This window comes from Camarhynchus parvulus, chromosome 5 (assembly GCF_901933205.1).
Source record: "Camarhynchus parvulus chromosome 5, STF_HiC, whole genome shotgun sequence".
NCBI classification, from domain to species: Eukaryota; Metazoa; Chordata; class Aves; order Passeriformes; family Thraupidae; genus Camarhynchus; species Camarhynchus parvulus.
This window is the reverse complement of record NC_044575.1, coordinates 25,401,150-25,427,581: the sequence shown is the minus strand read 5'-3', so window position 1 is coordinate 25,427,581 and position 26,432 is coordinate 25,401,150. Positions and strand designations below refer to the sequence as shown.

At 40.2% G+C, this 26,432-nt stretch overlaps 1 protein-coding gene across 1 annotated transcript; it reads left to right on the top strand.

The window, feature by feature from the left end:
• The first annotated feature begins 1,184 nt into the window (after positions 1-1,184).
• On the top strand, positions 1,185-25,101 carry LOC115903894 (cytosolic phospholipase A2 epsilon-like). The gene is made up of 20 exons (XM_030948763.1): positions 1,185-1,305; positions 2,854-2,926; positions 10,478-10,614; positions 10,912-11,043; positions 11,387-11,427; positions 12,249-12,291; positions 12,875-12,938; positions 14,313-14,473; positions 14,676-14,768; positions 15,405-15,442; positions 16,103-16,259; positions 16,727-16,863; positions 17,321-17,543; positions 18,731-18,845; positions 19,524-19,661; positions 20,476-20,583; positions 21,685-21,876; positions 22,331-22,497; positions 23,852-24,035; positions 24,863-25,101. Exons 1-20 carry the CDS (start codon positions 1,279-1,281, stop codon positions 25,099-25,101), a joined length of 2,469 nt encoding a protein of 822 aa, XP_030804623.1. The 5' UTR covers positions 1,185-1,278.
• Positions 25,102-26,432: the final 1,331 nt, after the last annotated feature.

Sequence of the window (26,432 nt, the reverse complement as noted above, 5' to 3'; positions counted from 1 at the left end):
TATTTTCCTTTTGGGTTAACTTCCTTTTACTGCTGCTTTTGTGATCTGTTAGTTACACATCCTTAATGTGTTCAAAATTTGTCTGCATGACATCTAGTTCTTAGGTTAGAATGTCTTAAAGTGCCAAATATTTTAGGAAATGAAATTATGTCTTGTCATTGAAGTTACCTTTATCAATGTGTTCTCAATTCATTGCGAAGTGAAATGAGATTATTTTGAAATTGATTGATCTGTTAATTTTTACAATAGCAAGGATGATTTTAAAAAGACAAAATCAAAATCCAAACTCTCATTTTTTTACTTCTTGTGTACTAATTTTGTCTACTCCCTCAATGAGACAGGGACCACCTCACATGCTGTGTAGTGTCCTGTGCAGTGAAGTCTTAAAAATGTGAAGACATAAAGAGTACGTGAGAATGTGAGGAGTAATTAATATTGATTTCAACATTTATTTCATCCTCCCAAATATATCCTCTTAGAGGTCACTCACTGAAGCATCTTAATTCAGATGCACAAAGTAACAACATTTCTGAGAAAGTAAGTGGGCTTTTAAAGCTTTTTCTTACAAGGGAAACTCTCTCACAGGTTCCACAGGTGATTTGGGGAATTGTTTCATGCAGTATTTGTCACTGCAACATCTGCTTGGCTGAAAGACAATTTACTGCCTAAACAGAGCAAAATGGAAGGTAAGATGGAGATGACAAAATTTCTTTCATATGTGTCTTTAAGCAAAGAACACAGACTCCCTAAAAGCAATGAAAGCTATAAAAAGGCTTTTGTATGCACATTGGCCTGTTTGGATGCCCTTGGCCAAAGTCCTGGTCCCTGGCTGCTGCCAGTCACTACCCCACAAGGGACTGCAGGTTGACAGCTCACCTGTGGGCAAGAGCATTGTGGGCTCCTCAAAAAAGCGATGAGGATGCTTAAAAGTGTCAACCATTTGTTCAGTGCCTGTAACCTTCATGGGAAACTCACTTTTCAGTCTTAATTTCCCTCTCACAATAAGTGCAGAGACCCTCCTTCTGCAGTGCCAGAGGCAGGTGATTAGGTGCGGGTGAGCACCCCGCACTCCGCTCCGGGGCAGAGAGGAGGAGGAAGAGGAGGAGGAGCCGGGATTGCTCAGGTGGTGGTGGCGGGGTGAGGCTGCGCTGAGTCAGGCACTCACACACCTGCCTGCCGGCTCCTGGCCTCTTAAAGTACAGGAGCTGCCTGCCGGAGACTCCTTCGGACCCATCCACTAGCACGTTTCACACCTGGCTCCGACGTGAAAGGACCACGATGGGGCTGTTCTACAGCAAGAGCCAGGTAAGAAAAGGCAAGAGGAGGTTCTGCAATGGGCTGAGAAGGCTGCCTTGGGGGCAGAGGGGACCTGAGCCACCGGGGATCTTTCACCTCTTGTATCTTCAGCCTTGGGAATTATCCTGAGCAAAGCAGGGTTTCCTTCTGACTGGGTTTTGCGACTACTTTGTGTTTTGGCCTTCAGGAATGCAAAAACTCTACTGATGTAGTAATTTACTATTTTGAAGATTCCCAATTAATTAAAAAAGGATACCTTTTTGCTTCCACCCGACTGGGCTAGGCAAAACAACACACTGAGGAAAAATAAGGAGTTATCACTAATGTCAATGAATGCATAAGGAAAGTAAGGAAACCAATACTATGTGAGATGTTAAATATAGCTCTCTTAAAAAGTGTGGCAGCTTTTGGGCATAAGGGAATGAATGATAATGTATTGTTACATACTGATCTATGTATCTGTTGCAGTGATACTCCCTGCTCTGTAGGTAGTGTGCTGTTTCCTCACAGGTTTGTTAAGTGTCATTTGGTAACGACCTTTAGGTTTAGGTGGTTTCCCAAAATAATAAAAAGGCTTGGGTTGGAAGGAATCTTAAAAATCATCTAGCTCCAACCTCAGCCCCAGGGGGAGGGATATCACCCACTACCCCCAGGCTGCTCAAGGCCCCATCCAACCTGGCCTTGAACACTTCCAGGGATGGGGCACCCACAGCTCCTCTGGGCAAAGTGTTCCAGTGCCTCACCACCCTCTGAGTGAAGAGTTTCTTTCTAATATCTGATCAAAATATCTTTTTTGGTTTAAAATCATTCCTTCTCATCCTATAACTAGCTGTAGAAAAAGTCGCTCTCCCTCTTGTTTATAAGCCCCCTTTAAGTACTGAAAGCTGCAAATATTTCCTTTGATACATTCCTCAGAGCTTTGCTTAAAGGAAGATTAAGTGAGCTGAATTATTCACAGAGAAGTAATTAACTACAGAGTCGTGCCTTTCACTCATTCCTCCTGAGAAGTTTGGGATAGTCTCTGGAAGGCCCTTTCCAGGTCCTCATTTTTTAAAAGCCAGCACTTATGTCTCTATATCAGATATAAGAATGTAATTATGTAGCTATAAATCAACTGATGTGCAGCATCATTACACCATGATATAGTTACTAATTCCTTCCCTGCTAGATTGTTTGCTGTTTGTTGTGTAATATAATGGATATATATGACATCCTGTGAATTTTCTCAGACCAAGATGTGTGTCAGCTGTATTAAGAACACAGCAAGGTTCTTTATCACACCTTTCTATGAGATTGGGTTGTAAGAGTCAGATACCTCAAGCTGAAGGTTTACCACAAGTGTTTTCAGAATGGATAAGGGAGGACGTCAGAGGTCTGGTCTGTGGTCACACCTGGCTACAAACCTTCTGGGAAGAAGGCAATGCACAAGGAGGAACCTCAGTTCAGAAATGTTTTAGTTGTTTGGAACTGAAACACTAATTCAATTCTATCTCAGGCTATACTTCTGTTCTTCCTTTTTGCATTCTCATCCCATGCATTTTGTGTGCTTTTCAACAGACAGAACCATCTCCATGCAACTTGCTCACCGTAAAAATCATACAGATGAAAAATGCCAGGAAAGCAGACTTGTGTGAGTATCTTGGCTATACCCCTAGAGCATCCTCATGCTTGTAAAATTACTCTGAATATATCAAGTGTCACAAACACTGCAGACTATATTTAAAAGGAGAGAGATAGAAGATGTGTGATCCTGGTATGCTGAAGATGAGGCAATACAGTTAGAAGACATTGTTTTTCTTATAACTTTGTCCGTATAACACTGAAGTCTAGCCACCAGTTGTAATGCAGAACATGTTTGCACAGATTGCATAAAATATTTCACATCTGAATCTGCAAATAAATGTTCTTTTATTCACAGGAAAGACTGCAATAAGAACTTTCTTTCCATGGTGCCTTCTTACAGAAATGTCCACTCTGAGTAACCCTGGGCCTGTCAAAGAATATTTGATCGGAGCTCAGAACCGCACACTTGGCACCTCTTATGGATTATCAAATTTCATCCAGCAATAGGCATGGCTCACAGTTAGCTTTTTCTATTCTTAAAAACTTTTACCAACTGCCCAGGAATTATAGTTATGCAAATATTTATTAATGGTCCATAAATATCTGAACTGCGAAACATTAGAAAAAATGACTTGAATGACAACCACCTCCTCCTATCTGAGAAGAGGGCTGATTGTCTTGCATCTGTTCATTTATACACATAGAAATGTCTGAATGCAGAAAGTTTCTATATAAGCAGGACCAAGCTAAAGTTGTTCATTTAAAAAGATCCAGGACAAGATGTTTTTGTGCCTTTCCAACGTTATTTGCTTCAAGTTCTGCAACAGTTTGTACAGAGACCAAAGTTTGTACAGTGAAAAAGAATTTTTCACTCTGATTTTTAGTGAAGAGCAGTAAGATGCTTTTTTGCTGATGAATGTATGGGGAAGAAGAATCCATATGAACCTTAGACTACTTCTACAGCATGGAAAGCATATTTGAAGCTCAGTTATAGTCTGGAGAGAAATCCCTTCCTACAGCTAAAACCTATTTGAATGTACAAACATGCATACTGAGCTGAAAAAAGAGGTGTGGAAAAATTGCAACCCTTAGATATCTCTCTTAGATAATTATGTTCTATTAAAAGGTCTGCATGACAATGAGCTTACCAAAATTCCTTTCAACTTTTTTCTCATCTAGATCAATGCTTTTCATTTTCATTCTTAGGCTGTTGTTTTTGTTTTTTTTTTTTTTTCTGAATGGAGTTTATTTTGTTTTGATGGTGTCTTATTCAATATTAGAAAGTTTCTAGGGCATGGGACAGGGAGTGAAATGCTCAGCCTTTTCTGCTTCCGAGTCCAAGCCATGTCCCACGACCCCATAGAGCTTTCTAAAGGAGATATTTGTGTGACAGAGGTGATTTTCGAGGGGAAAAAATTTTGCACAAAAAACTGAGGACACACACTTGTGAAAGGTGAATACTTTATTTGCTGTGGATGTTCATTGTGTAGGAAAAGAAAATCATACCAGTCAGGGAGCATGCCTTGCTTATATATTTAAACGTTGAATCTAGTTTTGACTGACAGCTGCTTATTTCCAGTAACATTTAATTTTACTGAGTGTGAAAATTTTCAGCTGTATTTATCAGAAAGATTTGCATTTAAAGTGTTTAAGGACATATTTTTCTATGCAGCCAGATGTACAGAAGTCACAGAGTTCAGTAACAGGCTCTTTATAATATAAAATAAACCTATATTTCAAAAGCTTAAATGAATTAATTTAACCTCTGCTTAGCTTTTCCGACAATGTAAAAGCTAATGCAAATTGCATGTCCATAACTTTATAGGATTTCCACTGAGAAGCAGCAAAACGGGACTCTTGAGATAAAAAAATGCAAACAAAATTTTGCTGGTTTGTGCAAAACCAGGGGAGTATTTTTGAGTTGATTCAGTCATCTTTACAGTTCTCTAGAGATTAGCTTGACACACAAGCTTACAAACTCAGAAGTACATGTCCTCCATCACCAGCAAAGTGGACTTCTGTATAGGACCATTTTCCTAGCACTTTTTCCCATTCTTCATTTTCTCACCCCTGGTTTAACTACTTTCTCCTTCTTGCAAAATTTTATAGACAGAGCAAGATTGCCAGTGTCACCTACTTTTGATTCACCTTACTGATTTTTGACATTTTAAAATGGCTTCTTCTATCTCTTGCCATTGTGCCTAACCTTGCACTAGGTTTCTGTAGAGTTTTCAGATCACTTTGTTTAATAGTCATCTAGTGCTGAAAAGGTCTCCCAACCTGGTGCTGCAGGTTAACTTTATTATTGGTCTATCTGCTCTATTTTCCAGGTAATAGAGATGGGAAAATTAATCCATAACAAGAGAATCTCAAAACCTCACTACCATTTCTTATGGAATAGATAGAAAAAGATCTTTAATAGGAGTTCAGTGCATAAGAGAGAATTTTTAACTAAGACAATGTAAAGGGTTTCCTTCTGCCTTTTAAACCCCGAATCTTTTTAGTGCACCCTTCCCACTGATCCCTTAGTGCACAATTTATAACACAAATTTCCACTTGTGTATTGATGCATATCTGATATCATAAATAACACATGTGAATTTAGCACCTTGTTTGTGTTCTTCACATTCCCCTTTCTCACTGAGCACACCCACAAGCTCATCAGGCCCATTGGGCTTCTTGATATTCCTGGACCTGTGATTGCTTGCCAGTTCCCAGATTTGGGTGTGTCCTCCGCAAGCATCCTGATTCCCTAATGGGGTAAGGCTTGGATGTGCACCAATCCAACCCACCCTTAAATACACAACTGTCTCCTGAGATTTTGCAAATTTCAAGATCAGCTGCTCACCTTGGGCAACTACGATAGCTCTGGGACAAACAGAAGGACATGGCTTTTACAGCATGTGGTTCAGCTTGGGAGCTCCCCATGGCAGGAGATCACGAACAACAAAGCTTATGCAGGTTGCAGGCAGAGTCTGGACAAGTTCGTAGAAGAAAAAAGAAAATCCAGTTAAAGTAGGCTCAGGAAGTCTCTATATCTTAAATTGTGAGGACTGAGAGAGCAGTAAATTATGTTTTCCCTCTTACACTCTCCTTAGACACCCATTTAGAAATGTGAGGCATGATGTCCATCCTTGATAAGAGCAAAGGTCCTTCCTGAAAAAAAGTGGGCAAGGGGACTAAAAACCAAGATTCTGCAGAGAAATTAAGTCTTTAAGTGGAGTTAACAAATGGAAAAGCAAGGAAACAAAGTGTTAAGGGTTAAACAATGTGAAAGTAGGCTACTGCGTGGGGATACTAAGTTCAGCAATTTTAAGCCATCGTTCTCTGCTTGCTGAAAATGCCCAAGACCCTTCAGTGGACATTGAATGTGGGGCCTTGGCTAAATCGACTTTGACCAGTATAGAGTTAAAAATATTCTTCATTATTTTCTTAGTAAGAAAATGATATTTTTCTAACCTTTTATAGTTTTTTATTTTAACTATGCTTTTTAATTTTGGAAACTTCATGTTTTGGATTTCTTTTATATAAGACAAATTTGGGTATTATATTTTCTAAAACTATTAAGTATATTTTATATTTTCAACAAAACTTTTTTACAGAATTGCAGTAGCAAATTTGCCACATATGAGATCAATTCATGTTAAAGTCCTTTCATATCCAGGAAAAAAATATAGTCAGTGAAATACATTATTGTTTGAGGAACTGTGTTCTACCATGATATTTATTGCAGGAACACACAGACTTCCTCTGGTGTTCTGTTCTTGCACTGTTGTTATTGTTTCATTGTTGTTTATTACTTACTTCACCATTTAAGCAGTTGCAACTACACACCAGCAGCCTATTGTTCTAGGTGCTGCATGAAAGATGATTATAAAATCAGAGGATGTGGAGTGATAAAGACAAACAAGCAAGGTTGTTTAGCAATATCTCAACAAAGGACTGTTATAAAGAGGGATGTAAATGAATACATAAATATAGTTTTAGGGATACTTGTAGGGTGCTCCACCCAGAGTTAAGGGGAGAGTGGGAGAAAGTGTGAAAGCTTTTTCTTGAAGTATACCTATTAGAAGATGAATACTGAATGCTCCCTGGGGACAGGAACTGATCTCCTTGGACAGAACAAATTCTGATAGTCTGCCTGTAAATTGTCTTCTGGAAGGCCACAGAAGTAGCCCACATTCCTGTTTAAAAGATAGTATTAAAAGTTTCAATGCCATCAATTATGTAGTATTTTGGCCTCTAGAAGACAGCGCTGCTGACTTGTCCCCCTGCCCTTAGCCAGGTACCTACTCAGCTATGAAGTGAGAGAAAAAGAAGAAAAATGCCCCTCTCCCCTGGTGTTGATAGCTTATATTTTGTGACTTGACTGGATCCAAGTGCAGGGAGACCAGGTCAAGGAGATGCTCTGGGCAAGCAGGGTTTGAGTCCACATTCTTGGTTCAGGTCCTTTCAGCAGCACAATCAGAAAAAACTATACCTTAAGTATCATGAAAAATCTTCCTCCCAGAAACAGTGAGGAGCTAAAGGCAGTCCATAAAGAGAAGGATGCTTGAGGCTTCTGCCCAGACTACAGACAGGCTGAAACTTGCAGCTGTTAGCATTAAAAAAGGAGATGTAATTAAAAAGAAAACGTTTGGTTGAACCCTGCTTAAATTTGGCCTCTTGATGAAGCAGGTGAGATTTCAGCTTGGGCCAGATGTGTGGGTGTCCTGCTGTTTGGGATGTATCATGGGGCTGTGGCTATGGTGTTTTTTAGCATGGGTCATGTTGTTGTAATGCTTCCTACACACAATTAAGATCCAGTCCTGCCTGCTATTATCCTGGAAGATAATTAGACACTTAGTGTAATAACTGGACGAGGAAACCATGCTTTCATAAATACCTGCTGCCACACCTGCTTTTGGCCGGATATTGCCCCACAGGAATACCATGGCTGCTATCCCAGGCATGTTTGACAGCTGTTAATGTGTCATGGTGGAGGGGAGGGACCCGAGAGGTCCCTGGTGTGATGCTGCGCTGTGTGTATCCTGTCAGAGCCTAGTTGCTGTAGTTAGGTGCTGGTTAGGCTGATGTACAGGGTGGTGGGGGTTTGCTCGCACGTGGCTGGCAGTGTGAGCCTTGTGTGTGTGCATGCAAAAGCAGAGGGATATTGCAGTGAGACCCACCAGCCAGGGCACAGGATAGGCTGTGGAGTGCCATTTCTCACACACCTGCTTATACCTGGAGGTGGTCAGGCAGAACACCAGCCTCAGGTGTCCAAGATGTGTAAAAAAGGTTCCTGGGTGTTGTAAATGCCTCCCTCTTAACAGCTGGAAAATAATTTAGAAACAAGAGGTAATTAGGTTGCAGAGGACACTTCTGAAGTGCAAAAGGCATCACCAAATGCATTTTACAGCTGGGAAGAGGGAAGCACACTTGTTTATTAGCTATCAGAAATCTCCCAGAGAAAGTCAGAGATTAAATGAGAAATCAGGGCTCTGCTGTCTGACAGGTAGTTGTTTCTCAAAAGTGGATGATACATGCAGTAGCAGACAGTGACCACTTACAGATAAGAAATAATTGATGGAGTTTCAAAATACTACTGGGTTCTTTGCGACTGATGAAATCAGAGCATGTGTTACTAATTGGGAAATGTCAATGAAATAAACTTTGGTCTGCCCATAGACTTACCCATTTGGATCCTTCTGATCCTTCTCCTAGTGGTGACATGGGCCAACAGCAATCTGTGCTAATATGGGTCAGGACTTCCCAAGTGCCAAAAAAGATTTTTGTAGGGACATTTCCTTATGCACATAGGATTTTGGGAGCTATTAGAATTGTTAGAAGCTCAGCTGATTTCTATGTGTTTTGATGGTTTTTTTAGAAATCATATATCTTAATATATATGAAAACTATTTAATCAGTTGAAGTTACTCTTCTTTCATTCAGAGTTACTCAGAAAAGATGACTTAAGCCTCAGAGAAATCAGGGGCAAAAAAAGGGCTGATTTTGTTAATTCTTGAGTTACACATGGGGAGTCAAGTCAATTATTTTGCGTTTCTCAAAGTCAAGTCTGCCAGTAAAACGAAGTGTGACAGGAGTTAGGCCTATTTAGATGCTGTTCAGATGAAGGTGTGTCTGCTATGTGATGGCAGGAATGTTTGAGTATGTGGTATCACAAAAAGAGGAAATATAATTCTACTAATGGGATTGGCATTTATAGCAATGCTCCCCATGCTATCTTTGGCACTTGTGTAGGTTGTTGTCCCTAACCAAGAGATCGTGTTCTGTAGGGAGACCTTCCCTGACTTTTGAGTGTGGGTCCACAAGATCATTAATCTAATGATTCATGCTTGCTTTTTTATTTCCTAATAATGATGACAAATATATTTGCCAGTAGATTATTCTGACCTCAGAATGAAAGTGCTTGTTGATGATGCAAGCCCTACAGACTGTTGCTAACCACTCCTTCCAACTAAAACTCCTACGTGGAGTTCAGGTGGGAAACTGTATTTTACAACTGGCCACTTCAGCTGAGAAAGGAAAATAAAAACCCTGAAGCTGCCCTCCCTACATCTGGAAACATTAAAATTAACAGGTGAACTTTACGACCTGTACGTGCCCTGAATGGAAATGGCAGAGCAATGCAATTTTGTGCAAAGAAGCAATGTCAGCTCACTCTGGGCTGGGAAGAATAGACAAGCTTCCACCTGTACATGAAGTGTTGCAAATACCTTTGCCACTCTGGCTGAAGCACAGAGATGCAGGTGAAAATAGTAACATTAGGCAATACATTTTTTAAATACAGCTTTATTGCTGAAAACTCTGCCCCAGTACATCTGCTTCTCAAAACAAATGTCATCCATCAAACTGTTTGACATTTCAATGCCTTTCTTATAATCTTCTTCATAGAAGATTAAATTCAATATTTTCATCTCCACAGGTGATTAATCTTCTTTTCTTGAATTTTTTTTCTTTATATTTTCTTGAAAAACCCTGTTGCTGAGTGTTTCCTTTTTTAACTTTCATAAGGGAAAAAAGCAGACTGAAATCGGGTGCCTTGGTAGAAGATATGCCTTCTGTGACAGAAATTTGGCTTCATGGGAACCTTAAATGCAACAAGCTCTTGTGCCCTCTGCACTGGCAGTCAGAGGTCCTAGAGGAAAGAAAGGATGCTCGGGAAGTAGACAAGACAGAACTTACAGCCAGACCTAATCTAGACATATAAAGGCATGTTCATGCTTACCTGTGGAAGTCCAGTGTGTAGGAGCTGGGCTCTGTCCATGTGCAGCCCCTGTCACAGCTGCTAATGTCCACGGTGGCCAGCCCTGTGAGGCTGCTCTGTGTGTGCCCCTGTGTGTATGGATGGCACTCCAGCAACACAACTGAGTATTTTGAATGTTTATTTTTTTTCCACAGGACTTATAAAATAGTAGTTCTTAAGAAGAACACACTTACAGGCCTTCACAATAGTAAAGCAAGATGGTTTTCTAGCAGCAGCTTGATGGTATCTTAGCTAGTGCCAGGCCTGAATTCTATGTATTGCTTTGTGTACAGAGCTTAAACATGCCCACCTTACAGGGGACTAGATTGTTGCATTGGACCATTGCTTTCCCGCTTTTCCTGTCTTCAACAGTAAGTCAGTCTGATTGCTATGTGAGCCTGAGCCTGCCAACAGCTTCAGTGCAGCAGTTCCGCACCAAGACTGTCCAGAACAGCAAGAACCCGACATGGAACGAGACCTTCCACTTCACAATTCAGAGCCAGGTTAAGGTAAGACTGCTCCAGACATCTCCAACAGCTGTTCTTACCAGATATCAAGCATACCATATAGTCCTTCACCTCTGCAGGTCCTTCTGAGATCCTTTGTGCAGTATCCACACTCTCTTACTGTACTTATTTATATTTTGATGGTTTGCTAAGACTGTATCTGCCTGCACAGTCAATAGAGTACACAGAGAGCAACTGCAATATTTCTATTTTTTCATTCTTTCCCAAGGTTCTTCTGCTAAAATGAAATATCTGTAGCATTTTATATTTGTTCAACTTTTCATATTTTTTTTTCCCCAGAACATTTTGGAGCTTAAAGTTTGTGATGAGGACAAAGTTACTGAAGATGACCATCTCCTCACTGTTTTCTTTGATGTCTCCAAAATCCAGCTTGGAGAAAATATTCAGCTAAGTTTCCAGCTGAATCCACAGGTATGGATAAAATTCAAGGAGAGAGCAAAGAGGGTGTGCTCATATGTGGTCATATGCCCCAACATGCCAAGAGGGACCAGGGGGGAGCAGCCACCAAAAGGCCCTGCAGTATGGATTCCATTTGTCCTGCAAGGCCTACACTAGGAGTCAGCTAAACTAGTGGATAAGATGCTGGGAGTATATGATAATAGAAGTTTAACAGATACAACATGAAGAAAATTAGGTCTGTGGCATGTGAAGCAACAAAAGGTTTATAGAGACCCCTGAAGGGCACAGATTCCTGTAGGGTATCTCTCTCCACAGGAGACCAAACTTTGGTGACTGCCTTAATTTTCTTTTGCAGGGAAAAGAGGAGCTGGAGGTTGAATTCACAATGGAGAGCAGGTGTGTAAGACGAAAGCTGGAGGTGTAAGATGGAAACACAGGGGTACTGTGACAAATTAGTTCACACTGCCAACATCTGAAATAGAACAGAAGGTAACTTTGAGTAGAGTGTTTACTGAAGAAAGAATGCATGATGGTGCCTGGTATGCATGCATCTACACTGGGCATCCAGACACGCAGAGAAGCAAGCACAGGTGCTAGTGGGAGCAGAGAGATATCCGTGATGGCAGCTGTTCATCAAGATGAAAGGCACATTCTACATAGGAGGAAGTTTTAAGTTTCCCCTCTTGTTCTTTAGTGTGGGATCCCAGATGTTTGCTCTGTCATAACTAGGTTTTTTTCTGTTTCTTTGCTGACTGTACTGTTCATGGAGAGAATAAACATGTAGATCAGTCCTTGTGCTGCTGATTTTTAAGGCAAATGGTAATTTCCTACTTTTTTATGGCATGCTGGATGAATTCAGCAACTTTTCAGCTCTGATTCTACAGTTTGAACTGAACAATTTTGGGCAACAGTGTGATTATGCCATCTCTATGTAAATTGTCTTCAGTGTGTCAGAAAATTATCCTCTCTAATACAGTGAGGAACTTCTCTGCTTGGTGGATGTCCACAAATGTTGCAAAATTCAGACTCTAGCCTGTGAGAGGCAAATCGGATTGAATATGCATGTGGAATTTCTGATTCTGTTTATCTGTGCTGCCTGTCCAAAGATGGACTTTATCTTTAAAAGATAATGAAATAATGCTTAAGGAAGAGTGAGAAAAAGAGAAAAATAAGAATGTGCTGGTTTTGAATTGATTGCTTTCCATTTTGTCTTTCAGTCCAGATCCTCCTGAAAACATTATCACTAATGGAGTTCTTGTGGTAATTTTTATTTCACAATCTTTTTCTCTTCAGCATAGGCATGCTTGTTGCAAAGCTGGTGTTAAAGGTACCACGCCATTGTGATGGCATGGAGGCATTAATCAGGACCAGCACACACAGCCTAAAGCTGGTGTTGGCACTGGCTTTCCCATGTGGTCCCAGGTAGTGACTCGCACTGGGAGAGGTTAAAGTGATGAAGACTCTGAGCTGCTGCCAGTGCTCACCTCTGCCTAAATTGAGCTGGGGTCAGGGGTATGGCATCCTTCCCTCTGCCTGGGGAGAGCTGGGCACCCTGTTTAGAGAGCCTTCTCCCGTGGCTGATCCTTGCCCAGGCCCTTGCAGGGCCACTCCTGCAGGCAGAGCGAGCAGATCCCTTCTCTTTCCTCATCTCTGTGCATTGTTATTTCCCATGGGAAAGTCCAATCCCATCTCCCTAGACCTGGTTGTGGGTTTACAGGCTGGCACTACCTCTCCCCTGAGGCATATGCCCCAAGGCCCTGTAGGCATGTGCCCAGTGGACGGGATGAGGTTGAGCTCTGCTGACAGTGAATGCCTTTGTCTCTTGCCCTGTTGTCTCTTACAGTCCCGTGAGGTTTCCTGTTTGGACGTGCAGGTGAACGATGGGAGGCTGAGGCAGGACACTATGGGTGAGCCTTTCACTGACAGAGCAAATCAGGTTGCCACTTAATGGCAGAAGCACTCCGTGTTTCACACTTGAGCATGCTGGTTTTAAAATTATTTAGGATGCAAGACAAAATCTCACTGATGCCAGTGGCCTGTGAAAGTGGCTGTAGTTGATGAAAAATATACAGATTATTCCTGAATTTGGTGACACAAGCATGTGGTGTAATTTCCCCACAAAATATTTTCCTCTGCAGTGACACCTTGCCAGATATTTACAATTTCCAAAGCAGTTGTGCAAGGAATTGAGGTTTTTTGGATCCTAAACTTGAAGTAACTCCTGTTGTCTCTGGATTCTGGGACAAAGTAATGGGCAGAATGGGAATTGAGCCTCTTTTACCACCTAACTTCATAGAATATCTTTAGGTATAACAGCATAAGACATGCCACTGGGTGAAACACAAGACACAGTGTATTAACAAGGACATTCACTGAACACATAAAGCAGTGTATCACTGCTATGTCAAGCCCATACTTGTGGAACTGTTGCCTCCTATGCAATTTTTAAAGTATCTTCTTCTGACATCTCACGATGACCCCAATCCAGCTCACTGCTTAAGTACCTGGATGATCCAGTTGAGAGCTCAGAGAAAAAGTTTGCTAGATGTGACTGAAAATGTTTAAGTGAGGTAATTCTTTTGGAGGCTGATTATATACTTCGGAGTGTGTAGCTTTACACAATATATTTCACTTTGAACCTTGTGGGTTGATATCTTTCTACATAAAGGCCATTTTTTATTACTTCAATAGACATATCAGATGCTTTTTGCATAAAGGAAAAAAACACCAGACATTATTTAAGTGCTAGAAATATTTCAAAAGAAATGCTACAAGTTGAAGGAAGGAGAAACATGATAGAGGGACTGAGATTTAACTGATATCAAAGACAACTGTGGTCCGATTTAAAAAAAACATGTTTCTCCCAGAAGGCCAAAATTTTCAAAGTACCTCAGCAGTAAGACCGTATGTAATACTCAAACATTATTCTGGTGTATTAATAAGGTATTTTGCACATTTCAGACTTTCAGAAAAGAGTGTCCCCCCAAACTATTATTGGCTAATGATTGGCTAATGATTCTGTGAATCATTAGCTAATGAACAGAGCCGTAGTCTTTGATATCACATATGTATGGAAGTGGAGTGGTGCTACAGCAACAGTCACTATATGACACATTCTGTACACCATCTCTAAAACCCTCAGATAAATCAGTCTATTCATTCTTCCTGTAATTTGGGTATCTAATTGATGTTGTTACTTTAGGAAAACATATATAACACTACTGTGCAAACAAATTATCTACTATTTTTGAAGAGTTTAAGTTTGAAAACCTTTGCTTCAGAGAGAAAGTTTGCATTAACTGTGGACGGGTCGTATGAAGGAACCCAGACGCACACGCTGAGCTCCTGCCTGTGTCCGACGTCCCCAGCCAGGTTCCACTACATCAAGTACAACCAGTCAGCGCTCACTGTGGCTCTGCCGCGGCGCAGACGCCTCAGCAGGGTACGTGAGCACCGCTAACATGTAGCCCTTTCACTGGGGACCTCCAAGACCCAAGTATGTGTGCAGATCTGTGTGTGCTGGGAATTGGTTAGTGCATTTATGTGAGACGGGGAAACTGGTTTTACCTTTTTCCTCTCCCTTTTTTTTTTCCTTTTGGTAAAATCAGTAACTTGTTTATTTTTTGTCTTATCACTTTTTCCAGTCTATATCAAGTCAAAATGAAAGGGATATGAATGAATCTGTGACTCTACCCCTGAACTCGCTTCCTATACAAGAGAAAATATCAATAGGAGAGGTAAGAACAAGTCTTTCTTAGCAGAAAACAGCCCAACACCACTCAGTTCGGTGCATGATTAGTCTTAGAGCTCAGTGATTCAGTTCCTGTCAGACACGAAGCATGCAGTAAGATGTGAATGATAGTCGCTCGGCAACTATGCAATAGTTACTTTTCCTTCTGTTTTGCAGAGGATCCAGGCATGCCCTGTGAAATCCTGTTCTGGGTTTAAACTAACTTCCTCAGGACATGTCTAATATGTATGTTTATCAACACAGTACGCATCCTAACAGTATGGCAATTAGGACTTATATTTGCAAAGCGAATGCCTGAAGTAGAAGATAAAATAGAGATCATCCTTATGTGTCTGGTTCAGATGCCTAGCATTCAACAACCTTCCAAACAATGAATGTTAAACTGTGAGATGCTATGGGGCCCTAAGCCCACCTAGGTAGTGTGAATGGCTTACTTTTACTCAACCCAGATTGTGCTGGAACTTGTGAAGGTCTCCCACAGTCCAGACCATTGCTGGCCAGATTCTCCAGCCACATTGCTGAATTCAAAGATAGTGAAACTCAGGCCCTAGGTGGAGTGGGGGAGGTAGGGGCAGGAGTAACAACCTGAGCTTGCTTACACTGTTTGTATTGCAATTTTCAGGACAGGACAATTGACTTGTACACAAAGGCAAATGAATGGTAAGTGAGTCTCCAGCAAGACCTGACTCTGTAACTGGGGGGACATCTGCTCCTACACAAAACTCGTTTGAAATCAGCAGGGGTCGATGCAGGCTCAGATGGCAGCAGATGTGTGAGTTCATCATGAGTTGTAGGCTTTTATTTGTGAGGTTCTCCTTTTTAATTGATGGCAAATTAAATAATGGGTCCCCTGTCCTCCAAATTTCCAAGCTGCTAGAGCATCTCAGCAATAGGTCTTGATTTGTGTGCATTACTATGCCCAAAGATGGAGAAAGCAGCTCCACAAAGAAATCACGTTTCTGAATTATACAAACAAGATAACATCAAGGCATGGTAGCTGTTTCTCTAATATCACAGCTGCAGAGCCTGTATCTAGTTACAAGATGCATGGCATCACTACCGAAACTCGAACAATAAATTATATGAGCAAATAAAACCAGAAGTCTGTAGTAGATACCATAATGGACAATGCGTCATGATTTGCTCTGCCTTCCTATTTACATTCTCATTTTCAGCCACAGCAATTAGCAGAGGCCTGTCTGTGGTGCTGTTTTTTCCTATTTATTACATTACACTGTCCACAGACTGGTCTGTAAACACACACAAGCACAGTTGTCCACAGTGACTAACAATACAACAATATCTGTGCCCTGGTCTCAGGACTCAGGGTCTGTGTTTCAGACCAAGAAACCTTGATGCTCGCCTGGGGTTTGACCTCTGCACAGATGAACAGAATTTCCTGCGAAACCGAAAGAAGGTCGTTGCTGCTGCACTGAAGGATGTTCTTCATCTAGAGGAAGATCTGCAAGAGCATGAGGTAACTAGTTAAGGGCACTTTTGGGGGATTTTTCTCTCTCCTTTCCCTCAAGCCTGGAGATGAGGGATGATTTTTTTAACTCCATCTGGATAAGGAGTGAGGATTGTTAACATCAGCTTATCTTCCAGGGCACTTTGCCACCAGTGTGATCTCAGCTAGAGAGTTCAACTGTCCATTTAGATGAGCAAAATCTGTGTTTCCACTCAACTTACAAGCGAATTATTTGAAGGCATTTCAAACCAATAGTTTTGTCTGTGTTTCTTAAAAATCCTCTCTGAAGTGCCAAGACCTAGTTTATCTCACAGGGATGTACAGTATGGAGAAATGTTGCTCTATCTCTTCATTTATGTGTTTTATCTTACTAGTGTCTGGATGCTGCTTTTGCGTTTCTGTAATCTTTTGACAGTATTTGTGCCTTAATGCCACTTTCTCATCTATACTTTCTGCTCTTTTTTTGTTTCAAACAGGTACCTATAGTGGCTGTGACCACTGCAGGGTGTGGCATAAGAGCGCTCACTGCCATGTATGGCAGCATTTTGGGTCTCCAAAAGTTGCGTGTTCTGGATTGTATTTCATACATCAGTGGTTCATCTGGCACAACATGGTGAGGAATCATTTCAATACTGTTGTTTGGATCTTGTTGTGTTAAGAAAAGCCTAAGTTCTGTCTCGATTTCAGAAAGGGTAAAAGTGATCGAGTTATTGCTTCCGTCTTTGGGCCATGAGTCACCTATAAAAGAATTATTGTGCATTGTGACCTATCCCTAAACAAAAGAGGAGACTTTATTGGAAGTGTAAACATCCTTAATCCTATGGAAAATGATCTTTTATTGTTACTTACTGTTTGACAGAAACAGCATTGACAGCTGTTGTGTTGCACCTCAGATTAAGTGATTTTTCACTGGTTGCCTTTAGACTTTCATTTCTGCTCAAAGTAAACTGAAAGAGAAGAGTAACTAAAAGATAAAATTATATGCATCCAAAAGTCTACAAGGTTTTCTCTGAGTTTCAAAAGCATCTTGTTAATTTCTCCCCGCATTCCATTGTGTTTCCCGTCTGCAGGACAATGACAAAGCTATATGAAGATGCTGATTGGTCACGTAAGGATCTTGGGGAAGTAATTATTGAAGCACGGAAGCAAGCAGCCAAGTGCAAGATGGGGGCTTTTTGCTTGAAAAGTCTGAGGAATTATTACAGAGAGCTGAGCCAAAGGACCCAAGCAGGACATAAAACATCTTTTATTGATCTGTGGGGGCTCATGATTGAAGCCATGTTAAATGATGGGGTAATGTCTATACATCTTTCTTCTCATAAAGTTGTTGACTTAATATTTACAACCATTGAAAGAAACTAGAGCCCTAGGAAGAGACACCTGGTCAGTAACACTGTACTTGGTGCATAGGCAGAACACCACTTGTTTACATTAATGTCTTGGAGACAGAGTGTATGTCTACCCTGGAGCCTGAAGTATGATGGAATGTGCCAGAAATGCTCAGACTCGCTCCAAAGTAAGCATAATGCTGATTAACACTACTGCTGTGCAAGAAATTTTTAAGGTTCTTAGGTGTTTTTTATGGCCCTATGCTTTTATCTCTCCACTGCTGCAATATTTGCACAAGGTGCAATCTTAACTTGATTGTATTGCAGATGTACCCATTTTGTTCAACAGGTTGTGACTTAGTGATAAGAAAGTATATAGATCCAGAGCTGGTGAGATATATTAGCTACAGTGGGTGCCTTTCAGAAATTTTGCATTTGATCTCCCAGGATCTTCAATTTCTAATTTTATTGTAATGATACAAGCAAAAACTTTCCAAACTTTCTCCAGACTCATGATATCTGGAAAAAAGTTTGGAAGTTTTTTGTGAAAAAAATTTCAAAATTATGTAAACATGGTTTACTTTTTGTCTAGATGAAACACACAAGATTAAATACTCTCATTTCATATAATATTCCACACAGTGTTTCTAGCCTCAGTGCTACATAGCAAAATTTTCTAGAACTTAATTTGGCTGAAGTATGCTCAAAACCTCCATTTCCTGTATAAGTCGTTAGTATTGGACAGCTCAAGGACTTTTCCTCTGTGGATTTTAACTTTCAATATAGTAGTTAAAAAAAGAAATCTTGATTTGAAGGGTCATTAACATGCTGCCTTGAAGAGCCCTTATCATTAACAGATGAAGTATATGATAACAGCTGAATTCCCCAGATATGGAGTATATTCTAACTTACATTTAACCAAACAAAGCTAGAACAGAATGTGAAGTGATTCACTGCTGTCATTGTATACTGAAAGCTGAACATGGCCGGTTATCTTAACAGAAATTGTTCCTGCTTTCTTGTCCTCTGTTATTCAAGCACATGGAAGTAAATTTAGGAGCAAATTCAGGAAAATGATGTCTTAGTCTTTATAAGATAATGTTTTTAAGGAACTGATTATAAGCTAACTTTTTGGGGTTTTTTCAAATCTAGAAAAGCCACCACAGACTTTCTGATCAACGTCAGGCAGTGAACCAAGGTCAGAACCCACTGCCCATCTACCTTGCCCTTAATGTCAAGGACAAAGTTGCCACCAAAGATTTCAGAGGTAATGTTTCAATTGTAAAAAGAGCTATATTTTCACCCAGGGAGATACACTGTGGAGATATAGTAAATCACGATGAATTGTTTTAAATTCTCAGTCCAAGCCCAGAGAAGCAGTGTTCAGAAATGTAAAGAGTAACTGGGCAAGTGCAGGATACGTGTCAAGAGTTCAATATTTTGTAAGATCTCTTGGCATACGTTTGTCTATTTTCAGATATTGACTTCAGACTAATAACACAACATAATTCTGTGGCAAAGTCTTAGAGATTATATTAATTCTTCAAGAAAGTAATTCACTAGAGCTTTAAGTTTGCTGAGTATATGTTCTGGTCCATGATGGGAACTATATGATGTTTAAAGTCCTTCCCATCCAAACTCTTCTGTTACTCTGTTTCTCATAGCTGGCTAAAGGCAATAGAAGTCAATGTGAGTTCTAGTCCACCTTCCATGAGAAAACTTAGTACTCACTAAATATAAAGAAGAATTTGAATTTTCTCCAGCCCTGACATAGTTCTTTCACAAACCTGGGGACAGTGTGATAGCTGGTTCAGCAGCGGCTGTTGGCAGAATTTGCTCAGGACACATGCTGAGTCAGTTTTCTTATAAGCGCTAATGTCTAAGAGGCTTATTCCAAACCTGGCAGCTTCTATAGTGGAGCTAACCTTGGTGCATGTGTTGGCAGAGTGGGTGGAGTTCACGCCGTACGAGGTGGGCTTCCTGAAATATGGTGCCTTCATTCGTGCGGAGGATTTTGGCAGCGAGTTCTTCATGGGCCGCTTGATGAAGAAGATCCCTGAGTCACGAATCTGCTTCATGCAAGGTAACTCACCAGCCAGGAGGAGTGGCAAGATTTTAATAGAAATATCAATGATTCAGGAATTTGTACCCAAAAAACTGCTGTTATCATGAGGCAGCAGAGGCACTGGGTCAGTCAGCTGAAAGGCTCCCCAGGGAAGTGGTCACAGCACCAAGCCTGCCTGAGCCCAAAAAGAGTTTGGACAATGTTCTCAGGCACAGGGTGTGATTCTTGGGGTTGTCCTAGGCAGGGCCAGGATGATCCTTGCAGACCTCTTCCAACTCAGGATATTCTATGATTCTATGTTTCCTGAGACTCATTCAACTGCCCTTGCCAGCAAATGTGTTTTTATCATTTGGTCTAAGAGAAAAATAAATTAAAATGTCAAAGAAGTTGTCATGTAACTTTGTGAGAGCTTTTGAGGCATCATCATTTCCTGTAGCTTGCAAAAATTTTTCAAAGCTGAAAGTCTATGATATTCTCTGGAAGCCAAATAAAATGTTGAAAAGGAATCAGTGGAGTGAGAAAGAGGAGAATCAGAGAAAGAGCTGGCTGAACAAAATTTTTTATTAAAGGAAAAAGGAAGTGAAAATAGGAACATGAAAATTGAATTTAAAAAAAAATTTCAGGTAAAACACGGCGAGAGGAAAAGACTTGGACTCTTTTCTGAAATAAGTTTGCATTTCGAGTCTACCACTGAAACAGATGTCTCAACTTATGCAAAAATTGGATAGAAATAAGAACAAGCTACAGAACAGCTGGGGAAGGAGCAGAAGGCAGTTCGAAAAGAACTTGTGTTTATGTCTGCATTGCTTATTATACCTCTCCTACTTTCTAGGAATGTGGAGTAGTATCTTCTCCAAAAATCTCTTGGATGCCTGGCATGCAGCTGACAATTCAGAAGACTTTTGGCACAGGTGGACCCAAGACAAAGTGACCGAAATAGGTAAACCAAAATACCTTCCTCCAGACCCCTCTGATAGGGTAACTGTATTCACATTCCCCATTTTTTGAGCTTTTCTGTCATCCTGTTTCTCTCAGTCTCTGGGTATGGGACATACCAGAAAAATGAAGTTATTTGGTTTTACTGAATAGTCAGTGCTTTGCTTGAGTAGTGAGACTGTGACAAGAAGGAAAGGCACCATCAGACAGACCTTGATATAAAGGAGATACAGAGGGATATGGCAGTCTCTAAAGTGTTATCCTTAAAAGGCTGGGAAAGAAATACTTGTCAAAGCCTCATGTCAACTATTTGCTTGCCAGAAAGAAGCTTGATTGCTTGTTTCAATATCTCCTTGCCCTGCACAGCACATCCCTCCCTCAAAATCTGACTAAATTGAAAGATTTAGTAGACATCAAACAAGGTGGTCAATGTGGTGGAGCTCTTACAGCAGCTGAGAGAAGCAGCTCCATACTGAAAGACCATTCCTTGGAAATACTCATGAGCATTTTCATGACAAAATTCAAGCAAAGCCAGTGAATAGACTTGGGCCATATTTCTGTGGACTATGTTTTCATTAAAAAACCCCAAAGTCTCATGTTTAAGTTTATATAAATATTTTGCAAGTTTTGTTGAATTCAGGTGTCCACAACTGAACCAAATAGAACAATCTAGCTTTTTAAAAGTAAAAATATTTAGTTTGAAAGTAAAATGCTGAATTTTTTCTATGCTTTTCAAACTAAGCTTTAAATGTAATATTTAACCTAAAAGCAGTAATCCCTTAAAATATATTAATAAAATTATTTTCCCTGTTTCTTGTTTGCTTGGAAAAGTGAATTATTTCAGTGTGTACCAATATCATACTATTTTATGAGAAAAATATTCTTTTTGTCATGTGTAACCAACCAGAGTTTAGAAAACACAGGTTTATACTTTTGTCACAAAATTAACTGGAACTCACAGCAGATCACAGGGAAAATAATGCAATGCTAAGTTGTGAACACATGCTTACAGAAGAGCCAGTGACCCTTTCTCCTCTTTATGTCTTGCCTCTGCTTAATTATGGTTATAATTCAATTTCATGCCACTTATGCTTTGTATCTCCAGAGGAACAGCCAGACCTGCCTGAGAAGCCGTACGAGATGGCCACGTGCGTTTTCACTCCTACGAGCGGCCTCTCCACGACACTCCGGGACATCCTGACAGATCGCCCTGCTGTCTCCAAGTACCACAACTTCCTAAGGGGCTTCCAGATGCACAATGAGTACATCCAGCATGAACATTTCACAAAATGGAAAGGTGTGGATGGCTCTCCTGCCTACATATTTCATTGGGGCAGACGCAGGGGCTGGGAATTAGTGAGGCGTTTGCATGTCCTGAAGAGAACTGAGTGGGTTTTGTGGTTACCTGTTAGTGCTCACTGAGAGGACAGAGAATGAAGGAACTTCTCACACCTTTCACTGTCAGTAACACAAATGTTCAATTATTTACTCGAAGCCCTCACAGGAATAAAAATTCCTAGGATGGGGCTCTGCATATAAGGCACCACCTGTGTTGGTTTCAGTGCAGTTCATGGGTTTAGAAACACAACAAAATGTGAGTGGAGAGGCTGAAGGAGCTTTAGGATTACTGCATGCTACCTTCTCTAAAGCAAAAGGAAAATCCTGGATGGGAGGGAAGCTTCCTTTTGCCTTCTAACTTGACAGATGTCTTTTTGCAGTTTGGTAATAGCTCTGAATCTTTTACTCTTTAGACACTTTGCTAGACACCTCTCCCAATGACCTGAGAGGCAACTCAGAACACCTGGAGCTGGTGGATGCAGCTTTCTTCTTTGAAACCAGTTACCCACCCCTTCTGAGACCAGAGCGGAAAGTGGACGTCATCATACACTTAAATTACACTGGTGGATCGCAGATAATGGTGAGAAGTCTCAAAACTGATTTTCTTTCACAACAGCTTTTGCTTTGCTTTCCACTACTTTCAAACAGGTGTCTGTGAAACACGGAACATAGTGGAATTTAGTAACATGCTGTTTTCAAACCTTAGAAAAAGAATGGAAATTTCTAGAGAGGAAAATGATGTGTGTTTTTCTCAAACTACTTTTGAAATATCACTAAGTTCTTCACCACTGAAATACAAACAAGCAAAGTGAAGTTAAGAAAGTCTAGCTGCAATGTTTATTATAGTCTTATATATAATATTTAACATCACAAATAGAGTTGGAAACTTTTGTGATTCAAGTGCTGAATTTAATCTGCATTTTGCTTATAAATACATGAGAGTTTTTTTCTTTTTTATTTTAATGTTGATTTTCTAGCAAGAACAGCTTAGTGAGTAATGGGTTTCTTCATCTCTATTTTATCTTTTTTAATAAATACATTTTTTCTCCCTTAATAGTGGACTTGAAGTGAGGTATCAATTGCATTTACTGCTCTTGCAGGTATCTGATTTGGTTAAGATGGTTATATATATTTTGAAAGCAGTATTTAGTATTTAACCACAAAGTTCAGTGGTTAATGTTCTGTCAATTTTTCAAGTGGAAGACATTTAAATGGTGCAATTACACATGAAAAATACTTGTCTTTGTACTGCAGTGGAAATGATATCTTCAACTATATTTCTTTCTTGTAGTCTGAAATCTTTTGGAAATACTGAATTCAAAATGAAGTGGTACTTTTTTGTTAGATATTTTAACAAAGTTGGTCACCACAAACAGGCTTTATGATGAATGTTTTTAGTGCTATATTTTGAGGTCTAGAGCATGTTATTTGAAAATCTCATTTAATTTCTAAAATTCGAAGTTATAGATATGGGTAGATTGGTCTTAAAACCCTGCTAAAGTTTACTGAGGTCAACTCACAAGTTATCCTGCTACAGAAACAGATAATGGGACTGGGAATCGTACTGTCTTAGACTGCAAATTTAGTTTTGCTTAGAGCCACATTTTTTCTCACTCAGTTCTCATTTAATTAATGGTCTATAAAGTTATTTGAATTTATCGGTTCTGTTTCTACATCCTATTCTCATTTTAGAGATGTGCCTTTGTACAGGTTTAAACTCTCTTTGCCATCTTTATATTAGGTGTTTTCCTGGAATACTATTTCCAAATGGTTCCTCAGGCAACTGAAAAGCAGTCCTTGGGGCTGCAGGTGTCCACGTTATTTCTGCTGTCTGACTCAGTCTGTTTCGTGCAACTTTGCATGAACTGCTGGGCTTTGGCAGCAGTCTGATCTTTGCTATTTTTTCTGTTCCTTGTGCTGCTGCTGTTGACCAGCCCCTGGAGCAGGCTTGCAAATACTTTGCAGAGCAGGAAATTCCATTTCCCTGCATTGGACTGACGGATGATGAGAAAAACCTGAAAGAGTGCTACATGTTCGATGGTGCGGACACCCCAGGAGCTCCTCTGCTGCTTTATTTTCCGTTAGTGAATGACACTTTTCAAAAATATGTAGCACCTGGTAAGTTAACAGTATCCAGGTAACTTTATTGACTCAAGGAATATTCCCACTCCCTGGGTGTTTTTCCCTCAACCCAACAGAACCTCCCTTTGTTTGCTTGTTCAAACTAGTGAATAGATTGCAAAATGGGATGATTCAAACTGTTTGCAAAATCTGGTGAAGTCTTGTGCATATTTTTATTTGTGTCTTGGTGCAATTCGGGGAATAGAAGAAATGCGTTCCTCAATTAGAAGAATGGGAAACTAATCTCCTCTTGTAATTTCCGAGGGTTTACTTTAGTGAATAGAACAAATTATATTTTTGAAATTATGTGTGGTTTTATGACACTCAGATCTAGGTGAGAATCACAGTATAGAATGGTTCTGTGAAGGGCCACTGTGCCTTCTATTTAGGCCATTTAAGATGCTGATTTAATATGCTGGAATATCAAAGCAATCGTACATAAAGTGTCCTTCTGGATTAGTATTTGAGATGGAGACGTTGCTTTTAAGATGATTTCCAAGCCAACGAATATTCTGCTCCTCTTGTCCCATATATCTCTATTCCTTTTAGTTTGTGTTGTACCAAAGAACCTGCCCGGTAAGCCTTGAGCAGTGGTGACCTCACAAAATGATGTGCCATGAGCTGGCCAGTAGATGGTGCTGATTGCAATGGAAATGACACTTGTTTTATTCCAATAGGCCTTGTTCAGAAGCAGATTTCTCAGAGATCATAGCACTGCACTTATCTTCACAGTAATTGCATCTATGATCTCTCCCTAATTATTATTGACCTATCAAAGTATGGTATTTCTGTGGGACTATACAAACCTTTTTTTCCCTTGACAGGCATGACACGTACTGCTGCTGAAATGGAACAGGGCAAAATTGATATCTCCAGTTTCTCCTCTCCATACTCAACCAGGGAGGTCTCACTGAAAGCAGAAGATTTCAACAAGCTTCTGAAGCTGACTAATTACAACATAATGAACAACGAGAACATGATTCTTCAGGCCTTGCGCATGGCTGTGGCACGGAAAAAACAAGCCCTGAGCCAGCCAGCATCACAGGCACAGCCCTCTGCTTGAACAGCATTTCCCTGTCCCTTACTAAGCATTTACCAAGACAGCATACCTGTGATAAATACTTCACCATTCTTGACAGGGGCCATAGCTTTCTAAGTAACCTTCTCAATCTTATCCAGAATTGTGGTATTAAACTCAGCAGTTTCTGAGTTTTCTCACCATCTCACTGTGATGTTCAAAAGATGAAGATTCAGCTGTGTGTGATAGGGCAATAGCATTAGCTCTCCTTTTCTGCAATCTCTTATGGTCTTGGTGGCTAGTTGCTAGTATTTTTTCATATGCAAAATATTTTGGCATTGGGACTATTGGTAGCAAAACCATAAAGCCCTCTTCAGGCATCAAAGGTGATTGCCATGCAGTATCAATTTAAAACATTTTACTTAGTTTTAATAACCTGAATGAAATGGGCTTCTACCTTTAAAGAGTTTTGTTTCCCAGGTGCTTCTTTTTGCTCATAAATTGTCGGGAAATCAATATTTTATGAAGGATGTTTAATTTTTCAAATTTGTGTTGGACAACAGAGACATGGATCAGTGGCCATTTAGGTCTTTGATCATCTATTCTTATCAATTAAATCAAACTTAGAAATTTGATTTGAAGGACTATTGCTATTTCCTCTCACAACAAACTCTGTCCTGTCCCAGACCACAAATGTGCTCTGCAGTTATCTCCCCGAATTGCAATTTTGCTTTAGCATCATCTGGAACTTGTTCAGTACAGTGTATTGAACTATTATGAAATCAGAGAGCATGTGAAATGGATTGCAGGATGTATGGTAATTCAACACTGGAGACATGCAGTAAGATACCAATTTTCTCCTCACTGCATCACAGTGTATCCCATACTCAAGCACACTTAAGGCCAAGAAAAGTCCAGCAGAGACAGACGTAGAGCTTCTGTTTCTGGTGAATTCTTCCTTAGAGGTAACTGGAGAGAGAGAGGCATTATTTTCTAGATCTGGAGCTGGTTAAGAAGTTGATTTTTACTGGTTTTACATAAAGAAGCATTGTGAAAGAAAGGCAGATGCTGGCGTCTAGGAGTTTGTCAAGGGTCAACCAAGATGAGCCTTACAGGAGTCCCTCAGAGCCTAAACAAGTAGGCAAGAGTTATAGAAGAGCTATTTCTTTCCACAAATTTTCCAACAAGGTACATAGATAATATCTACCTTATATTCTCAAATCCTGCTCACTGTTTTATTTGAGCAGCCACTCATGACCTCAAACTAAGGTACCTGAACTGTCAAAATGGATATCGTGACTGACTCCTTAATGCCTGCCAAGGAGGATATCATTATATTTGGCAAAGTCCTCCCATGACTGCAAAGTTCTGGGCAT